Genomic DNA, 26375 nt, shown 5'->3' with positions numbered 1-26375 from the left:
ATGTATGAAGATCAACATTTGGGGATTTCTTTTCCAGAGCTAACCAACAAAAGAAGGATGACATTGATTTGCTAAAGAGAGCCCAAGATGCTTTCGATAAGGCCACCAAAGCTGTAGAGCAAGGCGATAATACCTTGAAGGAGGCCAATAATACCTATCATACTTTGGCAGGTGAGTTGAAGGTTGCTTTCGCTATGAGAACACTACTCATTCGTGCATCTTTCTCCAGGTTTCCAAGCTGATGTTGAAAAGTCTGCAGCTAACGCTGAAATGGCTTTGAAAACGGTGGGTAGTATTGAGCAAGAAATTCAAAAGGCTGATGATCTAATAAGACAGGCCGAGCAAGCCTTGGAAGGTGCCAACAAGAATGCCAATGAAGCAAAGATGAATGCTCAAGAAGCACAACAGAAATTTGCGGAACAAGCCTCAAAGGTAGCTATAATATGAATATGACATTATCATCATTACAATAATTTTTTCGGGGATTTCGATATTCGCGCTTTGTGTAGGCTTGGTACTAGAGGTGTGCCCGTGAGTGAGTTAACTCTCACCCTAACGAAATGAAAATTCTTGCTCAGACATGAAAAACTTTGTACGATTCACGCACACTCACTTTCTTGGTATATTTTGGCACATACACCGTTCGTCGCATATTACCACTGTATAATTCTCCCACTTTGTATGTTTATGGTCACACTGGGCAAATATTTGACATAAATTAAAAATGAATTCGTCGTCACAGTCCAGCAGTTTAAAAGTTTGACACCCATTTTGGGTCAAATATTTGCAATACCTTAAAATCATACCTTTGCATTCAGTGATGCCAAATCTGTAGAATAAAACTCAATGGTGGTATTTACCATTAATTTCCAAGTATATCCAAACTTCAAGCACTAAAAAAAAGGGTGTTACTGAGAACTAAAATTTCAAAATTCAGGATCGACTTCAAGCATAAATTATGCTACACACAAAAAAATAAAATATGAATTTGTACATAAATTTGTACGTTTTTATAAATTTATGGACTTTTTCATAAAAAATGTGTACACTTACATAATATATTGTTTTAATAAATACTTGTTATGAAATTATGAATCTTTTAATAGTATATAGAGACGGTTTCATAAAATTAATGAAATTTTACTTAATATATCAAAAATACTGGTTTCCTCTTAGCGTGAGAGAGCCACAACATAGAGTTACTCTCATATGTATACAATACAAGCATGTAATACGAGTCAACAAAAAACGAAACATAACATTTTGAAGGTAACACGCGAGTTTGATGTATTTGAGTTTTTCAGTACAGTTTGAGTCGCCGTCGCGACTTGAAGATTTTGTATTGCTGTAAAAAAAAAAAATTACGAAAAAAACAATATTAATTGGAGGCGTTGGCGCTCATGTTTATCAATAATATAAAATATTATGAAATTATGTTCTTTGCTGGCCGGACTTTAATGCTGGTTTTAATAAATGTTTTCATACATTTTACCAATTATGCAGGCATTAAGAATAAGGGAGAAAAAATTAAAAGAAAAGTTGCATATAATGCATGACGTTTTTAGTACATATTATGTAAAGGTACATATTTTTCAATGACAAAAATATGTATACTTCATTTGTAATATTAAAATTTCCATTCATATCATATTATGTACACATTCAATGAAAACCGGTATTTTTGATTTTATGAATTGTTTTCATTTAATTTATGAATCCCGTGTTTGGAAAATTTTTGTGAACACTATTCATAAAATAAATGTATTATTTTTTTGTGTGTATGTTTCAAGTAAAAACTCCTTTAAAATAAAGAGTTGAAAAATGTCATATTTTTGAAACCTTTTTTGCTTTATAGTCAAGATGCAGAAAGATAACACATTTAAAGACAATTTCAGAGTTTTTATGAATTATTAAAGGCAAGTTTACCTTAGTCAAACAAAATTTTCTTTCATGTATCTTTTAAGACGAATAAAATTAACTATAAGGACAAGATGACTTCATTGAGAAATGTATTGAGTTTTTGGACAAGGAAAAAAAAACGTTACATCAAATTCGCATTCGTATTTTAAGGAAATCAAATCTTTGGCCTCACGGCAACATTATTTTCACTCCGGGGAAGGACAAATTGAAAATAGCCAATTGAAAATATATATCTCTGCGCAGTCGGTAGGATTCGAACCTACGCTCCCAGAGGGAATCTGATTTCTAGTCAGACGCCTTAACCGCTCGGCCACGACTGCTTATATGATGCATAAATATATCATGCATACTTAAAAGTACCCATTTTTAGGTCGAATAAATTAACTTTAAAGAAAAGACGACTTCATTGAATAGTTTATCGACCTTGGACAAGTAACTATATCTGAGAAATTCGTTTTATATGCTAAGCAAAATTCGCATTCGTATTTTAAGAACATGAACTCATTGGCTGTAATGGCAGACTTTGCCTATAACAGGTTGGCTGATAAGTCCCCGGTCTAACAAAGAAAAACATATTTTTTGTCAAAATTCGTTTTTATTATTCAACATAGTTCCCTTCAAGAGCGATACAACGATTATAACTACATTCCAATTTTTTGATACCATTTTGGTAGTACTCCTTCGGTTTTGCCTCAAAATAGGCCTCAGTGTCGGCGATCACCTCTTCATTGCAGCCAAATGTTTTCCCTGCGAGCATCCTTTTGAGGTCTGAGAACAAGAAAAAGTCGCTGGGGAATACGGTGGGTGGGGAAGCAATTCGAAGCCCAATTCATGAATTTTTGCCATCGTTCTCAATGACTTGTGGCACGATTTATATATAACAATAAATTTAAAGGATTTGAAAAACAACAAATATATACGGCCGTAAGTTCGGCCAGGCCGAAGCTTATGTACCCTCCACCATGGATTGCGTAGAAACTTCTACTGAAGACTGTCATCCACAATCGAATTACTTGGGTTGCGATGGCAAGGTATCTTAAAACTTCCTAACACCGTCTTCTAAATTACAAGGTAGTCCATACGTAGTATATATTAAACTAAAAAAGGCCGATTAAATACCTATATAATTAAGTTTAAAGTTTCTATAGAAATAAAATGTTGACAACATTTTCTATAGAAGTAAAATTTGGAAAAAATTTTCTATAGAAATAAAATTTGGAAAAAATGTCTATAGAAATAAAATTTTTACAAAATTTTCTATAGAAAAAATATTTTGACAAAATTTTCTATAGAAAAAATATTTTGACAAAATTTTCTATAGAATAACATTTTGATAGATTATTTTTGGCTCGAGTGGCAACCATGAATATGAACCGATATGGACCAATTTTTGTGTGATTGTGGATCGGCTATATATAACTATAGACCGATATGGACCAATTTTGGCATGGATATTAGCGGCCTTATACTAACACCACGTTGCAAATTTCAACCGGATCGGATGAATTTTGCTCCTCCAAGAGGCTCCGGAGATCAAATTTGGGAACGGTTTATATGGGGGCTATATATAATTATGGACCGATATGGACCAATTCTTGCGTGTTTGTTAGAGACGACATTCTAACACCATGTTCCAAATTTCAACCGGATCGGATGAATTTTGCTCCTTCAAGAGGCTCCGGAGGACAAATCTGGGAATCCATTTATATGGGGGCTATATATAATTATGGACCGATATGGACCAATTTTTGCATGGTCATTAGAGAACATATACCAACACCATGTACCAAATTTCAGCCGGATCGGATGAAATTTGCTTCTCTTAGAGGCTCCGCAAGCCAAATCGGGGGATCGGTTTATATGGGGGCTATATATAATTATGGACCGATGTGGACCAATTTTTGCATAGTTGTTAGAGACCATATACTAACACCATGTACCAAATTTCAGCCGGATCGGATGAAATATGGTTCTCTTAGAGGCTCCGCAAGCCAAATCGGCGGATCGGTTTATATGGGGGCTATATGTAATTATGGACCGATGTGGACCAATTTTTGCATGGTTGTTAGAGACCATATACTAACACCATGTACCAAATTTCAGCCGGATCGGATGAAATTTGCTTCTCTTAGAGCGATCGCAAGCCAAATTTGGGGGTCCGTTTATATGGGGGCTATACGTAAAAGTAGACCGATATGGACCAATTTTTGCATGGTTGTTAGAGACCATATACTAACACCATGTACCAAATTTCAGTCGGATCGGATGAAATTTGCTTCTCTTAGAGCAATCGCAAGCCAAATTTGGGGGTCCGTTTATATGGGGGCTATACGTAAAAGTGGACCGATATGGCCCATTTGCAATAGCATCCGAACTACATCAATAACAACTACTTGTGCCAAGTTTCAAGTCGATAGCTTGTTTCGTTCGGAAGTTAGCGTGATTTCAACAGACGGACGGACGGACGGAGGGACGGACATGCTCAGATCGACTTAGAATTTCACCACGACCCAGAATATATATACTTTATGGGGTCTTAGAGCAATATTTCGATGTGTTACAAACGGAATGACAAAGTTAATATACCCCCATCCTATGGTGGAGGGTATAAAAATGGCTCTAACGATAGCCACTATCCAAATATAAAGCAATCACACTAGCACGTTTGAATTCCATCAAGAATAACTTTATTTCAATTAAATGGTTTTCTGGCTAGCAATATGATAAAGAAGTGATGATGTAAATATGCTTACATACATTACAGCGATAGCGATTTCGACGCCGCTGTCACAGACATTGCCATCCCGCACGTGTTAAAAGAAACATTTTTGTTTGTCTAAAATTTTGTTCATCAGAAAAGAACCACTTTTAGCATAGGCGAATTTCGTGATACATATATATGGGAGCTATATTTAAATGTCAACCGATTTGGATGATATTTTGCAGGTTTAATTATTACTATAGAATATTACATTGTGCCAAATTTGCGTAAGATCGGCTAATAAATGAGGGTATTATGACCGCGGTAGTCACAGTTGGTAGATTTCTAACAAAGATGGTAGATTTTTTACTGTTTTGTAGATTGGTAGAATTCTCGATGGTTTGGTAGATTTTCCTCCCTAACTAAGAGGTATTTACATTTTCTATAGACAAAATTTTCTATAAAACAAAATTTTGACAAAATTCTCTATAGAAATAAAATTTTGACAAAATTTTCTATAGAAATAAAATTTTTACAAATTTTTCTGCAGAAATAAAATTTTGTTAAATTCTCTATAGAAATACATTTTTGAAAAAATTTTTTTTGAAATAAAATTTGGACAACATTTTCTATAGAACAAAATTTTGACAAAATTCTCTATAGAAATAAATTTTTGACAAAATTTTCTATAGATATAAAATTTTGACAAAATTTTCTGTAGAAATAAAATTTTAACAAAATTCTCTATAGAAATAAATTTTTGAAAAATTTTCTATAAAAATAAAATTTGGACAAAATTTTCTATAGAAATAAAATTTTGACAAAATTTTCTAAAGAAATAAAATGTTGAAAAAATTTTCTAAAGAAATAAAGGTTTGTCATTTACAGAATAGGAAAATGAACACAAGAACATACGGGTGGACACCAAGATGGACTCAGGAGTTGATTCTAAGTCGATCGGTATATATTTAATGAAGTCTAAAACAATATTTCGAGTAGCCAGGTTTTTGCAGACTAATGTTATTATACCCTAACAGGTTGGCTGATAAGTCCCCGGTCTAACAAAGAAAAACACATTTTTTGTCAAAATTCGTTTTTACTATTCAACATAGTTCCCTTCAAGAGAGATATAACGATTATACCGACCTTCCAATTTTTTGATACCATTTTGGTAGTACTCCTTCGGTTTTGCCTCAAAATAGGCCTCAGTTTCGGCGATCACCTCATTGCAGCCAATTTTTTTCCTTGCGAGCATCCTTTTGAGGTCTGAGAACAAGAAAAAGTCGCTGGGGGCCAGATCTTGAGAATACGGTGGGTGGGGAAGCAATTCGAAGCCCAATTCATGAATTTTTGCTATCGTTCTTAATGACTTGTGGCACGGTGCGTTGTTTTGGTGGAACAACACATTTTTCTTCTTCATATGCGCATCCCAAAATTGATTGGACTCAGGAGTGTAGTGATGGAGCCATGTTTCATCCATTGTCACATATCGACGGAAAAACTCGGGTGTATTACGAGTTAACAGCTGCAAACACCGCTCAGAATCATCAACACGTTATTGGTTTTTGTCAAATGTGAGCTCGCATTTTGCACAGAACTTCCGCATATCCAAATATTGATGAATGATATGACCAACACGTTCCTTTGATATCTTTAAGGCCTCTGCTATCTCGATCAACTTCATTTTACGGTCATTCAAAATCATTTAGTGGATTTTTTTTTGATGTTTTCGTCGGTAACCACCTCTTTCGGGCGTCCACTGCGTTCACAGTATTTTATCAAAACACGAAATTCCTTTTTTTCCACTTTTTCCACCATAACAAAAGTTGCTTCACAAAAGACGCATGGTTCTATATAAAAACAAGTATATACGGCCGTAAGTTCAGCCAGGCCGAAGCTTATGTACCCTCCACCATGGATTGCGTAGAAACTTCTACTGAAGACTGTCATCCACAATCGAATTACTTGGGTTGCGGTAAACCTTGCCGATGGCAAGGTATCGTAAAACTTCCTAACACCGTCTTCTAAATTACATGGTAGTCCATACGTAGTATATATTAAACTAAACAAGTATATACAGCCGCAAGTTCGGCCAGGCCGAATCTTATGTACCCACCACCATGGATTGCGTAGAAACTTCTACGAAAGACTGTCATCCACAATCGAATTACTTGGGTTGTGGTATCTTAAAACTTCTTATTCCTGCATGGTTGTTGGATACCATATACTAACATCACGTACCAAATTTTAACCGAATGGGAAGTATTTTGCTCTTCCAAGGGGCTCTGGAGGTCAAATCTGGGGATCGGTTTATATGGGGCCTATATATAATTAAGGACCGATATCGACCAATTTTTGCATGGGAGTTTGAGGCCATATATTAACACCACGTACCAATATTCAACTGAATCAGATGAATTTTGGTCTTCCAAGAGGTTCCGGAGGTCAATTCTGGTGATCGGTTTATATGGGGGCTATATATAATTATGAGCCGATGTGGACCAATTTTTGCATGGTTGTTAGAGACCATATACTAACATCACGTACCAAATTTCAGCCATATCGGATGAAATTTGCTTCTCTTAGAGGCCTCGCAAGCCAAATCGGGGGATCGGTTTATATGGGGGCTATATATAATTATGGACCGATGTGGACCAATTTTTGCATGGTTGTTCGAGACCATATACTAACACCATGTACCAAATTTCAGCCGGATCGGATGAAATTTGCTTCTATTAGAGGCCTCGCAAGCCAAATCGGGGGATCGGTTTATATGGGGGCTATATATAATTATGGACCGATGTGGACCAATTTTTGCATGGTTGTTAGAGACCATATACTGACACCATGTACCAAATTTCAGCCGGATCGGATGAAATTTGCTTCTCTTAGGGGCCTCGCAAGCCAAATCAGGGGATCGGTTTATATGGGGACTATATATAATTATGGACCAATGTGGACCAATTTTTGCATGGTTGTTAGAGACCATATACTAACACCATGTACCAAATTTCAGCCGGATCGGATGAAATTTGCTTCTCTTAGGGGCCTCGCAAGCCAAATCGGGGGATCGGTTTATATGGGGGCTATATATAATTATGGACCGATGTGGACCAATTTTTGCATGGTTGTTAGAGACCATATACTAACACCATGTACCAAATTTCAGCCGGATCGGATGAAATTTGCTTCTCTTAGAGGCCTCGCAAGCCAAATTTTGGGGTCCCTTTATATGGGGGCTATACGTAAAAGTGGACCGATATGGCCCATTTGCAATACCATCCGACCTACATCAATAACAACTACTTGTGCCAAGTTTCAAGTCGATAGCTTGTTTCGTTCGGAAGTTAGCGTGATTTCAACAGACGGACGGACGGACGGACATGCTCAGATCGACTCAGAATTTCACCACGACCCAGAATATATATACTTTATGGGGTCTTAGAGCAATATTTCGATGTGTTACAAACGGAATGACAAAGTTAATATACCCCCCATCCTATGGTGGTGGGTATAAAAAGGCCGATTAAACACGTATATAATTAAGTTTAAAGTTTCTATAGAAATAAAATTTTGACAACATTTTCTATAGAAGTAAAATTTGGAAAAAATTTCTATAGAAATAAAATTTGGAAAAAAATTTCTATAGAAATAAAATTGTGACAAAATTTTCTATAGAAATAATATTTTGACAAAGTTTTCTATATAAATAAAATTTTTACAAAATTTTCTATAGAAATGAAGTTTTGACAAAATTTTTTATAGAAATAACATTTTGACAATGTTTTCCATAAAACTAAAATTTTGGTAGATTATTTTTGGCTCGAGTGGCAACCATGAATATAAACCGATATGGACCAATTTTTGTGTGATTGGGGATCGGCTATATATAACTATAGACCGTTATGGACCTATTTTGGCATGGATATTAGCGGCCTTATACTAACACCACGTTGCAAATTTCAACCGGATCGGATGAATTTTGCTCCTCCAAGAGGCTCCGGAGATCAAATCTGGGGAACGGTTTATATGGGGGCTATATATAATTATGGACTGATATGGACCAATTCTTGCGTGTTTGTTAGAGACCACATTCTAACACCATGTTCCAAATTTCAACCGTATCGGATGAATTTTACTTCTCCAAGAGGCTCCGGAGGACAAATCTGGGAATCGATTTATATGGGGGCTATATATAATTATTGACCGATATGGACCAATTTTTGCATGGTCATTAGAGAAAATATACCAATACCATGTACCAAATTTCAGCCGGATCGGATGAAATTTTCGTTTCTTAGAGGCTCCGCAAGCCAAATCGGGGTATCGGTTTATATGGGGGCTATATATAATTATGGACCAATGTGGACCAATTTTTGAATGGTTATTAGAGATCATATACTAACACCATGTACCAAATTTCAGCCGGATCGGATGAAATTTGGTTCTCTTAGAGCGATCGCAAGTCAAATTTGGGGGTCCGTTTATATGGGGGCTATATGTAATTATGGACCGATATGGACCAATTTTTGCATGGTTTTTAGAGACCATATACTAACACCATGTACAAAATTTCAGCCAGATCGGATGAAATTTGCTTCTCTTATGGCGATCGCAAGCCAAATTTGGGGGTTCGTTTATATGGGGGCTATACGAAAAAGTGGACCGATATGGCCCATTTGCAATACCATCTGACCTACATCAATAACAACTACTTGTGCCACGTTTCAAGTCGATAGCTTGTTTCGTTCGGAAGTTAGCGTGATTTCAACAGACGGACGGACGGACGGACATGCTCAGATCGACTCAGAATTTCACCACGACCCAGAATATATATACTTTATGGGGTCTTAGAGCAATATTTCTATGTGTTACAAACGGAATGACAAAGTTAATATACCCCCATCCTATGGTGGAGGGTATAATAATATGCATTTAATACTAGCGACGCCATCTACCGGGGACTTATCATCAGACCGGGGACTTATCAGCCAACCTGTTATTATGGTATAATTAACGTTAATTATCAATTAATTCCTAACACGCAATAAAGAAAAACAAATATATACAGCAGTAAGTTCGGCCGAGCCGAATCTGAAATACCCACCACCATGAATCAAAGTTTATAGTTTCCTTTGAAATTTCTGGGGGGTTTGATGACAGATATTATCCCAAGGAGAGCAGTACACTTCCCGAAGATAAATTTAAAGATTTTACCTATGAAGACTATTTCAGATTCTGGATTTAAAAGAACCATTTTGGCTTGAGTTTTAGAGGAGGCATTAACCTCTATTGTAAGTGTGCAAGAAACTGAGGAATAACGTCTAATCATTGTAATAAGCAAAATACGCAGTCGGTAGGATTCGAACCTACGCTCCCAGAGGGAATCTGATTTCTAGTCAGACGCCTTAACCGCTCGGCCACGACTGCTTGTTATTTATACCATTTGCAGTAACGTGAAATAAAAATTTACAAAAATAAAACACATTTTATTAAAAGTAATGATAGTGGTATCTTCAGCTAATTTTGCATAAGTCAGCTTGCGTATCTATTTTCTTTGATGACCATCATCATTATCATATATCAAGTGTTTTCTTTCAAGCGACTAACTTAGGCAATATCTTATCTGGCCAAAATTAAAGCTTTCTACTTATAAGTTATATTGATTTTTTTTCGTTATATGATCAAATCTGATGACATTAGCATTTCGAAACATAATACAAAGAATTAATTAGTACTATATGCTTTAATCAGTTTCTGTTGACTCATGTTAGTATTGTTTCCTTAAAATAGGGTTATTTTCGCAGTCGGTAGGATTCGAACCTACGCTCCCAGAGGGAATCTGATTTCTAGTCAGACGCCTTAACCGCTCGGCCACGACTGCTTATAAATATCGTGGTGACATATTTGGTGATTCTAATCTACGCTCAATAAGTAACTATTACTGAAAATATGATTTTCGTGAGACCAAAGATTCATGTCCTTGAAATACGAATGCGAACTTTTTTGTGCATCAGTGAGCTCTTGCAATTTTTGGAACTTCGATGGCTCAGCGTTGCCACAATGAATTTTTATTTTGGACCAACATTTTTCCAAAATTGGACCAAAATTCGTACCAGCGGACCATTTTTCCAAATTAAATTAATATCATTTAAAAGTTAACAAGTATATACGGCCGTAAGTTCGGCCAGGCCGAAGCTTATGTACCCTCCATCATGGATTGCGTAGAAACTTCTTCTAAACACTGCCATCCAGAATCGAATTACTTAAGTTGCGGTAACGCTTGCCGATGGCAAGGTATCTTAAAACCTCCTAACACCATCTTCTAAATTGTATGTAAGTCCATACGTGGTATATATTAAATCAAAAAAGATCGATCCAATACGTATATAATTCAGTTTGACAAAGTAGACATAAAATTTTGACAAAATTTTGTACAGAAATAAAATTTTAACAAAATTTTCTATAGAAATAAAATTTTCACAAAATTTTCTATAAAAATAAAAATTTTGACAAAATTTTCTATAGAAAGAAAATTTTGACAAAAATTTCTACAGAAATAAAATTTTAACAAAATTTTCTATAGAAATAACATCTTGGTAGATTATTTTTGGCTCGAGTGGCAACCATGATTATGAACCGAATAAAATTTGAACAAAATTTTCTATAGAAATAAATGATGAAAATTTTATTATGAACCGATATAGACCACTTTTTGTGTGATTGGACCAATTTTGGTATGGTTGTTAGCGACCATATACTAACACCACGTTCCTAATTTGAACCGGATCGGATGAATTTTGCTCCTCCAAGAGGCTCCGTAGGTCAAATCTGGAGAATGTTTTATATGGGGGCTATATATAATTATGGACCGATATGGACCAATTCTGGCACGTTTGTTAAATATCATATACTAACACCATGTTCCACATTACAACCGGATTGGATGAAATTTGCTTCTCTTGGAGACTTCGCAAGCCAAATCTGGGGATCGGTTTATATGGGGGCTATATATAATTATGGACCGATGTGGATCAATTTTTGCATGGTTGTTAGAGACCATATACTAACACCATGTACCAAATTACAGCCGGATCGGATGAAATTTGCTTCTGTTAGAGGCTCCACAAGCCAAATCTGGGGATCGGTTTATATGGGGACTATATATAATTATGGACCGATGTGGACCAATTTTTGCATGGTTGTTAGAGACCATATACCAACACCATATGCCAAATGTCAGCCGGATCGGATGAAATATGCTTCTGTTAGAGGCTCCACAAGCCAAATCTGAGGATCCCTTTATATGGGGGCTATACGTAAAAGTGGACCGATATGGCCCATTTTCAATACCATCCGACCTACATCGATAGCAACTACTTATGCCAAGTTGCAAGTCGATAGCTTGTTTCGTTCGGAAGTTAGCGTGATTTCATATTTTTATATTATTTGAATAAGATCGGTTGATAAATAAAGGTTTTGTGGCCAAATTTGGGAAAATCGGGCGATACATTTATATGAGAGCTATATCTAAATCTGAACCGATTTGGATGAAATTTTGCAGACTTGAAGGGCGATGGGAAAGATTACCTTTTGCCAAATTTGGTGACGATCCGTTTGAAAAAAAGCGCAACGTGACCCCATTTGTCGAAATCGGGCGATACATATATATGGGAGCTATATCTAAATTTGATCCGATTTCTTCCAAATTCAATAGCGTTTGTCCTTGTGCCCAAAAAACTCCCTGTACCAAATTTCATCAAAATCGGTTAATAATTGCGACCGGAATCCTGTGAACAACAAATACATGGACAGACGGACGGACACCAAGCGCTAGATCGACTCAGGAGGTGATTCTGAGTCGATCGGTATATAAATCGGGTCTAAAATCAATATTTCTGGTAGGCACATTTTTTGGCCGATCAAACTTATTATACCCTGACCACTATGTGGTTTAGGGTATAAAAAAAAATTAATTGGGGTTTGCATTCAAAATCAATTAAATTTTTGATTGAATCAATTAAAAAATTAATTGAAAATTGCTAATGACATCAATTAATTTTTTAATCAAGAATTTTTTCTATGCCCAATTAAAACTGTGATTGATACTATCATTTTCGTGATTGAAGACATTTCAATTAAAAAATTAATTGGATCAATTAATTTCGTGATTGAATCAGATTTTTTTTGTGTGGTACACAGAGAAGGAATACAATCACCTCAAACATGTTTCAAAACCAAAATGTTATTTTTAGCCGGCAAACATGGAACATGTTTGTCGCAAAATGTTGTTTTCTTGCCGAACATGTACATGGTCTCTGAAATAAGGTACATAATTTCCGAGAAAATAACATGGTTGCGCCAAAAATCTGACACGTTTGCCTTCCAAATACAATATTTTGCTCTTGAAACATGTTTGACGTGATCATATTCCTTCTCTGGGTGTGGCAGCTGTCAGCTGTTTTGCGTAAAAGTTCACAAATCTTATGGAGAGTTCCATAAATTTATGAACAAATTCCAATTTTATTGTTTTTTTTTTTTTTTTTGTGTAGACACTGTTTAATAACAATAACTTACATTATTTTAGGATGCCGAATTTATTCGCCGACGTGCAAATGAAACTAAAGTAAATGCCCGCAAACTAAGAGACGAAGCTGATCAATTAAATCATCGTGTTAAGATAACAGAAACCGATATTGCCCGGCTGGAAGAGTCATCAAGTAAGGATGATAATCTGGTGGACGATGCAAAACGAAAGGTAAATATATCTTTATAAAACAAAGATTGGAAAAACAAATCATTAAACTTTATCACATTTTCTTATATAGGTTGGCCAAGCTAAGGCCGATACTGAAGAAGCCAAGAAACAAATCGATAAGGCTGTCAAAGAATTGGATGACATTAAGGATGAGTTAATAAATCTTAAAGATATCAATACAGCAGATTTGGATCAATTGGGTAGGCATAAATTATTGATTTGTGTAAAAAAAAATATCAAAAATATTTTTTTTCTAATGAAAATATTTTTTGAATTTAAAAAAAGTTTAATTAAAAAAAAATAATTGATTTCGTAAATTTTGTAGTCATTAATTGTTAATTGAATCAATTAAACTTTTAACTGAAACAATTAATTTTTTAATTGGCGTCGGTGATTGGTAGTATTCAAAAATTTTGATAGAAGAAATTTCAATTACGAAATTGATAGTATCAATTAATTTCATGATTGAAACCAAAAACAAATTTTTATTTTCTGTACATAGAACATAAAGTACTTACCACATATATGCATTTCTTTCAGAAAAACGTTTGGATACCGTTGAAGCTGAAGTTGTTAGGGCCAATTTGACTGGACGCATTGAGAAATTCCGTGAAATGCGCAATATACAAAAGAAGACAATTGACAAATACGAAAAGGAAATGCTAGAACTCGAAGCCGAAGTAACCAATATACGTCTTATATCTGAAGCACTGCCCGCCGAATGTTTCTCTAGAAGCCGTTTGGAGCCATAGGGAATATAAATAATAGCTCCAATGTATTTTTTATCCCTTTTGGGAGAAATACACACACACACACACGCCACTAATGCCAATCAACAAAGAAAACTAAACAAAAGATCAAAACTATTTTTTTTAATACTTTAGATTAAAAACATAATATAGTTAAAGAAATAATAATTAAGCTTTATAAAATTATTAGTAATGATTTTTTTAATATGGTTTTCATTTTTTTTTTGTTTTAATGAAAATGTTTAAACTTACCGCATTCTAAGAAAGAATGTAACTAAAAGTCTCCTAAAAGCTCTCCATAAAGTGCCTTAAAATAAAATCCTTTTTCCCTTTTCAAATACTTTCCTTAACTATTTGTTTCCTCTTTTTTATGCAATTTTAGTTAAGTTTTTATGTATTACGTAAATGGACACAATTTCTGTTGTCTATTTTGAAATTCGAATATGCAGCCGCAATCCTGTTCTCTGTCATGCATTCTCATTTCGTATTTATTAATTGTAAGTCGTATTTTTCCTCAAACATTGCATTTGTTTAATTGTCCGGTATATATAAACTAAAACTTTTTTATAAGAAAACAAAAAAACCAATGTTTATATGCTTCTACTTATTGTTCTCCCTTCCTCGAGAAATCATTATTTCACATTATTTTGTACTTGTATGTGCCAATATTTTATTTAGAACAAAATTTCCATATTCTGCAAAACTTTGTATTAGCAGTGTGAAGAAATTTTCTAAATTAAAATTAATAAAAATATATATAATTATTGATGTATTTTGTCATTGTTTCAAAATTTAAATTCGTTTTTATTCACGGAAATGTTGGGAAGCAGCCCAGCAAAAAAAAAGAACTTCCAAAAAAGTAGTTTGGATACCCAATCAGTGATCCGGATACCCAATCCATGGATCATCTCCAATGAATTTTACATGGGCTTGTCATAGGACGGAAGTACTCTCTTTTTGCATCATTTACATTGCTTTAGAAGTTGTGCCCTGGAAGTTCATTTGAATGAAGAAATTTAAAATTTCACTTTTTATTTTCATCCATATTTTTTATGACACTGTTATTTTCCTATTATACACTTCATATCCTTCATACCCTATCATACACCCCCCCCCCCCCCCCCTTTCATACCATATCATACACTTTTAAAAACTTTTTCGCTCCGACCAGGGATTGAACCTGGGTTTGTTGGCACCATACCAGAACGCCTTAGTCCACTCAGCCATAAATGCCATTGAACACAAAGCGTCGAAACGTCAAATGTTTGTGATATGATCTTAATACGACACAAAGGAATAAAATTCTAACTGCTTCTCGAGATGTTCTTTATCAGTATGAACGTAAAAATGAGAAACGCAGGTTCAAAGCTCACCAGCGGCAATTTTTATAAGTTTGTGCATTTGTATGTAACACCAAGAAATAATAGTCATAGACCCATCTTTTAGAATACCAATCGGCTTAGAATTAAATTCTGAGTCGATTTAGCGATGTCCGTCTGTCTGTCCGTCCGTCTGTCTGTATATGTAATTTTGTGCACAAAGTACAGCTCGCAATTTAAATCCGATCGTCCTCAAATTTGGCATAGGGCCGTTTTTTGGGACAGAGACAATCGCTATTGGCTTTGGAAAAAATCGGTTCAGATTTAGATATAGCTGCCATATATATTTATCCCCGATTTGGTCATAGTTAGCGTGTTTATCAACCGATTTTCTTGAAATACCGTACATCCAAATATTTTATGAATCTCGAAAATATTGCAAAATATCAGCCAAATGGGTTCAGATTTAGATATAGTTCCCATATATAGCTTTTGTCCGATTTAGACTCATATGACCACAGAGGCCAAAGTTTACCACCGATCTTCGTGAAATTTTGCACAGAGGGTAGAATTGACATTCTACCAATGCTTGGTAAATTTGATTGAAATCGGTTCACATTTAGATATAACTGCCATATATATCATTCCGATCCGATTTGAACTTATATGGCCACAAAAGCCAGAGTTTTGCCGTGATTTGCTTCAAATTTTGCACAAGGGGTACGTTTAATAGTATCGTTAAGTGTGTCAAATTTTTAAATAGGTTCAGATTTAGATATAGCTCACATATATATCTTTCGCCCGATTTGGACTTATATGGTCTCAAAAGCCAGAGTTTTGCCCTGACTTACTTCAAATTTTGTACAAGCGGTACTTTTAACGATACTATTGTATGTGCCAAATATGGTCAAAATCGATTTAGATTTACATATAGCTCCCATATATATCTTTCGTCCAATTTGAACTTATATGGCCTCAAAATCCAGAGTTTTGCCGTGATTTGCTTCAAATTTCGCACAAGGAGTACGTTTAGTAGTATCGGTAATTGTACCAAATTTGGTTGAAATCGGTTCAGATTTAGATATGGCTCCCATATATATCTTTCGCCCGATTTGGACTCATATGACCAGGGGGGCCAAATTTATACTCCCATTTACGTAAAATTTCGCATAGATAGCAGAATTATTATTCTAACTATACATGTCAAATTTAGTCAAAATCGGTTCAGATTGTATATAGCTCCCATATATACGTACACCAGAGTTGGGGAAATATGGTAGACTGTTACACATTCTAGACCCATTTTCAATGGAAGTTTCCTCCAATTAACTGGATAGCGTTAGCCGATTTAAATTTTAATTCTAGAGATTTTGTAGAAGTAAACAAGTATATACGGCCGTAAGTTCGGCCAGGCCGAAGCTTATGTACCCTCCACCATGGATTGCGTAGAAACTTCTACCGAAGCCGATGGCAAGGCATCTTAAACGTAATATATACCACATAGTCCATACTACAAAAGGGCCGATTAAATACGTATATAATTAAGTTTAAACCTTCTATAGAAATCAAATTTGACAAAATAAAATTTTGTCAACATTTTCTATAGAAGTAAAATTTTGACAAAATTTTCGATAGAAATAAAATTTGGAAAAATATGTTTTCTATAAAAATAAAATTTTGGTAGATTATTTTTGGCTCGAAAGGCAACCATGATTATGAACCGATATGGACCAATTTTTGTGTGATTGGGGATCGGCTATATGTAACTATAGACCGATATGGACCAATTTTGGCATGGTTATTAGCGGCCTTATACTAACACCACGTTGCAAATTTCAACCGGATCGGATGAATTTTGCTCCTCCAAGAGGCTCCGGAGATCAAACCTGGGGAACGGTTTATATGGGGGCTATATATAATTATGGACCGATATGGACCAATTCTTGCGTGTTTGTTAGAGACCACATTCTAACACCATGTTCCAAATTTCAACCGGATCGGATGAATTTTGCTCCTCCAAGACGCTCCGGAGGACAAATCTGGGGATCGATTTATATGGGGGCTATATATAATTATGGACCGATATAGACCAATTCTTGAATGGTTGTTAGAGACCATATACTAACACCACGTACCAAATTTCAACAGGATCGGATGAATTTTGCTCCTCTAAGAGGCTCCGGAGGTCAAATCTGGGGATCGGCTTATATGGGGGCTATATATAATTATGGGTCGATGTGGACCAATTTTTGCATGGTCATTAGAGAACATATATCAACACCATGTACCAAATTTCAGCCGAATCGGATGAAATTTGCTTCTCTTAGAGGCTCCGCAAGCCAAATCGGGCGATCGGTTTATATGGGGACTATATATAATTATGGACCGATATGGACCAATTTCTGCATGGTTGTAAGAGACCATATACTAACATCATGTACCAAATTTCAGCCGGATCGGATGAAATTTGCTTCTTTTAGAGCAATTGTAAGCCAAATTTGGGGGTCCGTTTATATGGGGGCTATACGTAAAAGTGGACCGATATGGACCAATTTTTGCATGGTTGTTAAAGACCATATACTTACACCATGTACCAAATTTCAGCCGGATCGGATGAAATTTGCTTCTCTTAGAGCAATCGCAAGCCAAATTTGGGGGTCCGTTTATATGGGGGCTATACGTCAAAGTGGACCAATATGGCCCATTTGCAATACCGTCCGACCTACATCAATAACAACTACTTGTGCCAAGTTTCAAGTCCATAGCTTGTTTCGTTCGGAAGTTAGCGTGATTTCAACAGACGGACGGACGAACGGACGGACATGCTCAGATCGACTCAGAATTTCACCACGACCCAGAATATATATACTTTTCGATGTGTTACAAACGGAATGACAAAGTTAATATACCCCCATCCTATGGTGGAGGGTATAAAAAATTGTCTCCTTTATATAGCTTCCACCAAATGTGAAGTAGTTGAGATGATAACACAAATTTTGGCCTACATAGGGGTGAAGGGTATGATATAGTCGGCCCCGCCCGACTTTAGACTTTACTTACTTGTTTTCATTAAATATTTTTCTTTAAAAATTATTTTTTGTATATTATACATCGTTTTAATTTTTTTTTAATTTCGTCATATATTTTCGTATAAATATATTCTTTCCATTAGATATCACAAAAAAATAAAAATTCTCGTAATTTGCAAAACCTTCTCAAAAAAGAACTTCTATGGCGAAAAAGTCAAACGGCACAGTTCATCCCCAGCGGCGATGATTTTTTTTTAACTTTTTAATTAATTTTCTATTTTTTTCTTTTAATTTCTATTTTTTTCATTTAATTTTCGGTTCAGATTTAGATATATCTCCCATATATAGCTTTCGCCCGATTTACACTCATATGACCGTAGAGGCCAATTTTTAACTCCGATTTAGTTGAAATTTTGCACAGGGAGTAGAATTAGCATTGTAGCTATGCGTGCAAATTTGGTTGACATCAGTTCAGATTTAGATTTAGCTCCCATATATATGTTTTTGATTTCGCCCTTTTTATACCCACCACCATAGGATGGGGGGTATATTAACTTTGTCATTCCGTTTGTAACACATCGAAATATTGCTCTAAGACCCCATAAAGTATATATATTCTGGGTCGTGGTGAAATTCTGAGTCGATCTGAGCATGTCCGTCCGTCCGTCCGTCCGTCCGTCTGTTGAAATCACGCTAACTTCCGAACGAAACAAGCTATCGACTTGAAACTTGGCACAAGTAGTTGTTATTGATGTAGGTCGGATGGTATTGCAAATGGGCCATATCGGTCCACTTTTACGTATAGCCCCCATATAAAGGGACCCCAAAATTTGGCTTGCGAGGCCTCTAAGAGAAGCAAATTTCATCCGATCCGGCTGAAATTTGGTACATGGTGTTAGTATATGGTCTCTAACAACCATGCAAAAATTGGTCCACATCGGTCCATAATTATATATAGCCCCCATATAAACCGATCCCCCGATTTGGCTTGCGAGGCCCCTAAGAGAAGCAAATTTCATCCGATCCGGCTGAAATTTGGTACATGGTGTTAGTATATGGTCTCTAACAACCATGCAAAAATTGGTCCACATTGGTCCATAATTATATATAGCCCCCATATAAACCGATCCCCTGATTTGGCTTGCGAGGCCCCTAAGAGAAGCAAATTTCATCCGATCCGGCTGAAATTTGGTACATGGTGTCAGTATATGGTCTCTAACAACCATGCAAAAATTGGTCCACATCGGTCCATAATTATATATAGCCCCCATATAAACCGATCCCCCGATTTGGCTTGCGAGGCCTCTAATAGAAGCAAATTTCATCCGATCCGGCTGAAATTTGGTACATGGTGTTAGTATATGGTCTCGAACAACCATGCAAAAATTGGTCCACATCGGTCCATAATTATATATAGCCCCCATATAAACCGATCCCCCGATTTGGCTTGCGAGGCCTCTAAGAGAAGCAAATTTCATCCGATATGGCTGAAATTTGGTACGTGATGTTAGTATATGGTCTCTAACAACCATGCAAAAATTGGTCCACATCGGCTCATAATTATATATAGCCCCCATATAAACCGATCACCAGAATTGACCTCCGGAACCTCTTGGAAGACCAAAATTCATCTGATTCAGTTGAATATTGGTACGTGGTGTTAATATATGGCCTCAAACTCCCATGCAAAAATTGGTCGATATCGGTCCTTAATTATATATAGGCCCCATATAAACCGATCCCCAGATTTGACCTCCAGAGCCCCTTGGAAGAGCAAAATACTTCCCATTCGGTTAAAATTTGGTACGTGATGTTAGTATATGGTATCCAACAACCATGCAGGAATAAGAAGTTTTAAGATACCACAACCCAAGTAATTCGATTGTGGATGACAGTCTTTCGTAGAAGTTTCTACGCAATCCATGGTGGTGGGTACATAAGATTCGGCCTGGCCGAACTTGCGGCTGTATATACTTGTTTTTCTTTTTAAATTCGCCACTGCTTAGTCGAAAAGTAGAAGTCTATCAAATTCTGTCCAAATCGAGTGATATTTAAATGTATGTATTTGGGACAAACCTTTATATATAGCCCCAACACATTTGACGGATGTGATATGGTATCGAAAATTTAGATCTACAAAGTGGTGCAGGGTATAATATAGTCGGCCCCGCCCGACTTTAGACTTTCCTTACTGTTTTTTTTGTGAAATTCAATTGTCCAAATCTTAAATTTGCACTTAAAATATCCTAATTGTGTACTTTCCAATACTTTTCAAAAAGGACAGCATCGGAAGTGGAAAAAATCATTGGGGGGTCCCAAGATGCGCTATAGTAGAAATGTTTGTGGACTTGTCCAAAAGGACTGCATCGGAAGTTGAAAAAAATCGATGGGAGATTCTGGAATGCCCTTTAAAGTAAGGACTGGGAAAGTAAGGACCCTGGAGAGAAGATTTTCGCAGATAAGGGAGTAGTTTACTTTTTACATTTTACATAAATTAATACACCCTACGACCCCTTCCATCATTACTTGGGGGTAATTACCCGAAAGTTCTTTCCTGTGTGTATGTTGTAATTTCTACAAAACACATATTACAACCGATGTGTTTTACTTGAATTCCGATGGGCTTGTTGTAGACATTGGACCAGGAGAAGTTTCATGCGTTGATGCCGGTGTGTAGAACTGACTGCAGTGAGGGTCAGAAAAGTGGCTCAAGCAAACGATTGTGTTCGACGATTTGGAATTCCTCGAACCACAAACGCAGAGTCAACATCTCCATAACGTTTGGAGGGCAAACTCCGAAGGACGATACTCGTATAACGAATACCATTTACAAACAGAAATTGGCGAGCACCACCAGAGAGTAGGCCGTGCAAGCACAACTTGAAAACAAGGAAGATTGTTCCGGTTCTGATGCCAGGAAAACAGACACATCTTGGAGACTCGTATCGGCCTATTATTCTTTTTTCCCATCACGAAGATTCTTCAAGCTATGGAACTGCTCTACTTCACACAATACAATATTATGATAGAACATTAGCATCGCTCGGTTAGAAGTAGACCACAGCGTTGTGTTAATAAACAGCCAACATTGCAGAGGAATTGAATAGTTCGTAGAGGGAACATTCAACAAAAACTGGAAGACTTAGAATCAATATACAAAATATATAAATATTTATCCAAGAGCCCACTCTGCATTCTCAATAAAGCTACCAAGCTTTTCGAACAACTCATAAACCTTCAAATAATGCTCTCTACGATTGTAGAAAGGAAGTGGCTCAGAAAAGTAATGACACTGATGGCCATTGAAACTACCCTAGATGTCAGGCACGTATCGGGGTGTCCCCCACACTGTAGGTCGTGCAAGCAGAAAGCGAGTCTTCCATGCAATTAGGCAGGTCAACCCGCCTTTAGTCATCAGCCAGGATTGTTTACTTCAAGCGATAAAGGTCAGGTACATCTTGGAGACTCGGATCGGTCTACTACTCTTCTCTCCGCGAAGATTATTGAAGTTATTTAACTGGCCTACTTCATAGAATACTTATGGTTGGCAGAACATCAGCATCGCTCGGAAGGCTCGTTTCTCATAGCATTGATACAATGAACCACGCTCCTTAGGGATATAATGGAAAACTCCCTCCCTATAATCTTAAGAAATGTTTGACGAACTATGTGACTGGCAGACAATATTATGTGGAATTTAGAGGAAAAACATATTCACCCAAGAGGAATAAACAAGGTGAACCTCAAGGCGGTGAGCTGTCCCCCTCCATTTTATTTTTTACCTGGCAGGAAGTTATCTTCCTAAATCGACGGCAACCATATTCACGAAGTGAATCACGAGATTCGTGGATATCCACGCATACTGCGTTGGGGATAGCTACTGGATGTCACTCTAAGACACCAGAACAGCATTTCCAAAATGCTCTTGGTGAGACGACACTACGACTTACTCACCCACCAGCACCTGATAAAATGCAGAGGGGTAAATCGATGCTACACACAGAGAATATATTAGTTGGAACTCGGTTGAATTTATGAACATTCTGTATTTAGAAATAAATAAAAGTAGATTATCCAATTTTCTGTACTTACATGCATTTGTTCATACCTGTAACCATTAGTTGAGATTTTTAACAGATTTTTTTGTCGTGCTACAAGATAATTGGTTGTGGCAACCGAACCTACCTCATTTGATTAATTTTGATTCAAATTGGTTGATACGGCCAACCGTAAGGAAAATTCTCAATTATCATTCAGCAGTTACCATTTTCATAACAGGTTGGCTGATAAGTCCCCGGTCTAACAAAGAAAACCAAATTTTTTTGTCAAAATTCGTTTTTATTATTCAACATAGTTCCCCTCAAGAGCGATACAACGATTATAACGACCTTGCAATTTTTTGATACCATTTTGGTAGTACTCCTTCGGTTTTGCCTCAAAATAGGCCTCAGTTTCGGCGAACACCTCTTCATTGTAGCCAAATTTTTTCCCTGCGAGCATCCTTTTGAGGTCTGAGAACAAGAAAAAGTCACTGGGGCCAGATCTGGAGAATACGGTGGGTGGGGAAGCAATTCGAAGCCCAATTCATGAATTTTTGCCATCGTTCTCAATGACTTGTGGCACGGTGCGTTGTCTTGGTGGAACAACACTTTTTTATACCCTCCACCATAGGATGGGGGGTATATTAACTTTGTCATTCCGTTTGTAACACATCGAAATATTGCTCTAAGACCCCATAAAGTATATATATTCTGGGTCGTGGTGAAATTCTGAGTCGATCTGAGCATGTCCGTCCGTCCGTCCGTCTGTTGAAATCACGCTAACTTCCGAACGAAACAAGCTATCGACTTGAAACTTGGCACAAGTAGTTGTTATTGATGTAGGTCGGATGGAATTGCAAATGGGCCATATCGGTCCACTTTTACGTATAGCCCCCATATAAACGGAACCCCAAATTTGGCTTGCGAGGCCTCTAAGAGAAGCAAATTTCATCGGATCCGGCTGAAATTTGGTACATGGTGTTAGTATATGGTGTCTAACAACCATGCAAAAATTGGTCCATACCGGTCCATAATTATATATAGCCCCCATATAAACCGATCACCAGATATGACCTTCGGAGCCTCTTGGAAGACCAAAATTTATCTGATGCAGTTGAAATTTGGTACGTGATGTTAGCATATGGCCTCAAACACCCATGCAAAAATTGGTCGATATCGGTCCATAATTATATATAGGCCCCATATAAACCGATCCCCAGATTTGACCTCCGGTGCCTTTGGAGAAGCAAAATTCATCCGATCTGGTTGAAATTTGGTACGTGGTGGTAGTATATGATATTTAACAACCATGTGAGTTGAAATTTGTAGATGACAGTCTTTCGTAGAAGTTTCTACGCAATCCTGAAGAACCGTGTTTCTTCAGGAAAGGCAGCAGACGTTTATTCAAACACTCTTTCACGTAAATTTCTTGGTTGACAGTCCCGGAAGCTATGAAAATGCTGCTTTTCAAGCCACAGGTACAGATGGCTTGCCAAACCAGATATTTCTTTGCGAACTTTGACAGTTTTATGTGCTTGAAAATATCTGCTACCTTTCCCCTTCCTTTTCCCTTACAAAACTCCTGTCCCGGAAGCTGCTTGTAGTCGGCTTTGACGTAGGTTTCGTCGTCCATTACCACGCAGTCAAACTTCGTCAGCACCGTCGTGTACAGCCTCCGGGATCGCGCTTTGGCCGTCGTATTTTGTTTATCATCGCGATTTGGAGTCACTACCTTCTTGTAAGTCGATAGTCCGGCTCGTTTTTTGGCTCGATGCACGGTTGTAGACGATACGCCCAGCTTATTTGCGGCATCTCGGAGAGAGAGGTTAGGGTTTCGCTTGAAACTACCGGCAACTCTCTTTGTCGTCTCAGCGGCTTCCGGTTTTCGATTTCCCCCCGGTCCAGACTTCCTGGCTGTCGACAAACGTTCCCCAAGCAATTTAATTACATTTGTAACGGTTGATTTGGCAACTTTTAGCGATTTTGCTAGCTTTGCGTGCGAGTAGCTCGGATTTTCGCGATGCGCGAGCAAAATTTTGATACGCTGCTCTTCTTGCTTGGACGGCATTTTGACAACTGAAGAGTGAATTCCAAAATCAAAATAGGAACAACATTCTACACACACACACACCTTCAAAATGAAGGGTGTTCAGGTTTTTTAAATGCAAAATTTAAAGAAATACGTCAAGTTTATATTGACCAAATTTTGACCGTATCACACCTTATTACGGGGTATATCAAACAACTCACTACTACGCAAAGTCCTAAGAGGAACCCTGAAGTGGATATTTTCAAGTAAACCCGGGCAATCGATGTCACCAGAAATAAGTTTATAAATGATTATTAAAGACAAATAACAACGCCTATTAGCCAAAGTTTTCGTATGAATTAATCGACATTTCCCCTCATAAGTGGGATGCGGTACAGAAAAGTTAAGCGGGTAGAGTGCAAAATTAATAAATTTCCTCTGAATCCTTTGTCTTTGTGAATGAATTCCATAATAAGGACTCCAAACAAAAACACCATATTCCGATTTAGACCTAACGTAGAATGTTGTATTTCCATAGACTTAAATAAATAAATAAATTAAATTAAAAGTGAATGGAGGAGGGAAATAAGTTTTTCGTGTTTCACTTGTTTCGTTTTTAGTTTGCTTTCACTGATTGCAATCGTAGTATTTCACCAAATCTGTGAATTAGTTTTCCAATTCCTCTTTTAGATTTATTTCAATGCATTATTTGTCCATTTCCATTAACATTGAAAATGAGATCCAGATTTCAATAGAAGATGCCAAATGTTGCTAACATGCAACCAACTGAGTGCTTTTTAACAAAAATAATCACAATGGTCTTTCCTATGATTACGTACAATCTCGACCATTGATTATTTTTGTAAATAACAAGTGAGTAAAGTAGAAAGTCGGGCGGGGCCGACTATATTATACCCTAAACCACCCCTACTTTATGTAAAAGCTATATGTAAGTATAAATACGATCAGCTAGTACATCAAAATTTGAAATTTGAATAACATAGCTTAATAAATAAGAGAATTATGGCCAAATATGACAAAATCGAGCGATGCATATATATGGGACCTATATCTAAATCTGAACCAATTTGTATAATATTTTGCAGGTTTGATTGTTACCACAGAAGGTCACTTTGTGTAAAATTTGAGTACGATCAGTTAATAAATGAGGCCCCTACGGTCAAAAATAAGGTTATTAGGGGCAAAATTTTCAAAATCGGGCGATACATATATATGGGAGATATATCTAAATTTGAACCGATTTTGATAAAATTTTGCCCATACAGTTAGTGCTATAGAAGATTATAGTTAGCCAACCTTGGTTACGATCGGTTGATAAATAATGGTTTTACGGCCAAATTTGTCAATATCGGGCGATACATATATATGGGAGCTATATCTAAATCTGAACCGATTTCGATGAAATTTCGCACATACAGTTAGAGCTATAGAACATTACATTTAACCAACTTTGAGTGCGATCGGTTGATAAATAAGGGTTTTACGGCCAAATTTGACCAAATCAGACGATACATATATATGGGAGCTATATCTAAATCTGAACCGATTTCGATGAAATTGCGCACATACAGTTAGAGGTATAGAAGATTATATTTAGCCCACTTTGAGTACTATCGGTTGATAAATAAGGATTTTACGGCCAAATTTGGCAAAATCGGACGATACATATATATGGTAGCTATATCTAAATCTGAACCGATTTCGATTATTTTTGGCACATATTGTCAGTACCATAAAATATTAGAGTAAGCCAAGTTTGAGTAAGATCGCTTAATAAATAAGGTTTTTATGGCCAAATTTGGGAAAATA

The 26375-nt window shown here is 36.6% G+C and overlaps 1 protein-coding gene and 3 non-coding genes across 4 annotated transcripts in view; 1 reads left to right on the top strand and 3 right to left on the bottom strand.

Moving 5' to 3' along the window:
* Positions 1-14919, top strand: part of LanB2 (laminin subunit gamma-1) — a 70791-nt gene extending 55872 nt beyond the window's left edge. Inside the window, exons 9-13 of the mRNA XM_075308146.1 lie at positions 38-171; positions 230-432; positions 13209-13379; positions 13450-13579; positions 13920-14919. Of these exons, the coding sequence (XP_075164261.1) occupies positions 38-171; positions 230-432; positions 13209-13379; positions 13450-13579; positions 13920-14131 (850 nt within the window). The 3' untranslated portion in view covers positions 14132-14919. The remainder of the gene's footprint in view (positions 1-37; positions 172-229; positions 433-13208; positions 13380-13449; positions 13580-13919) is intronic.
* Positions 2159-2240, bottom strand: TRNAS-AGA (transfer RNA serine (anticodon AGA)). The gene has a single exon. It is a non-coding gene; the product is annotated as a tRNA-Ser (tRNA).
* TRNAS-AGA (transfer RNA serine (anticodon AGA)) lies at positions 9970-10051 on the bottom strand. Its single transcript has one exon. It is a non-coding gene; the product is annotated as a tRNA-Ser (tRNA).
* On the bottom strand, positions 10424-10505 carry TRNAS-AGA (transfer RNA serine (anticodon AGA)). The gene has a single exon. It is a non-coding gene; the product is annotated as a tRNA-Ser (tRNA).
* Positions 14920-26375: the final 11456 nt, after the last annotated feature.

The sequence above is a fragment of the Haematobia irritans genome, chromosome 4, assembly GCF_050003625.1.
Source record: "Haematobia irritans isolate KBUSLIRL chromosome 4, ASM5000362v1, whole genome shotgun sequence".
Lineage (NCBI taxonomy): Eukaryota > Metazoa > Arthropoda > Insecta > Diptera > Muscidae > Haematobia > Haematobia irritans.
The sequence above is the reverse complement of the archived record's forward strand: the minus strand, read 5'-3'. Positions and strand labels throughout refer to the sequence as shown.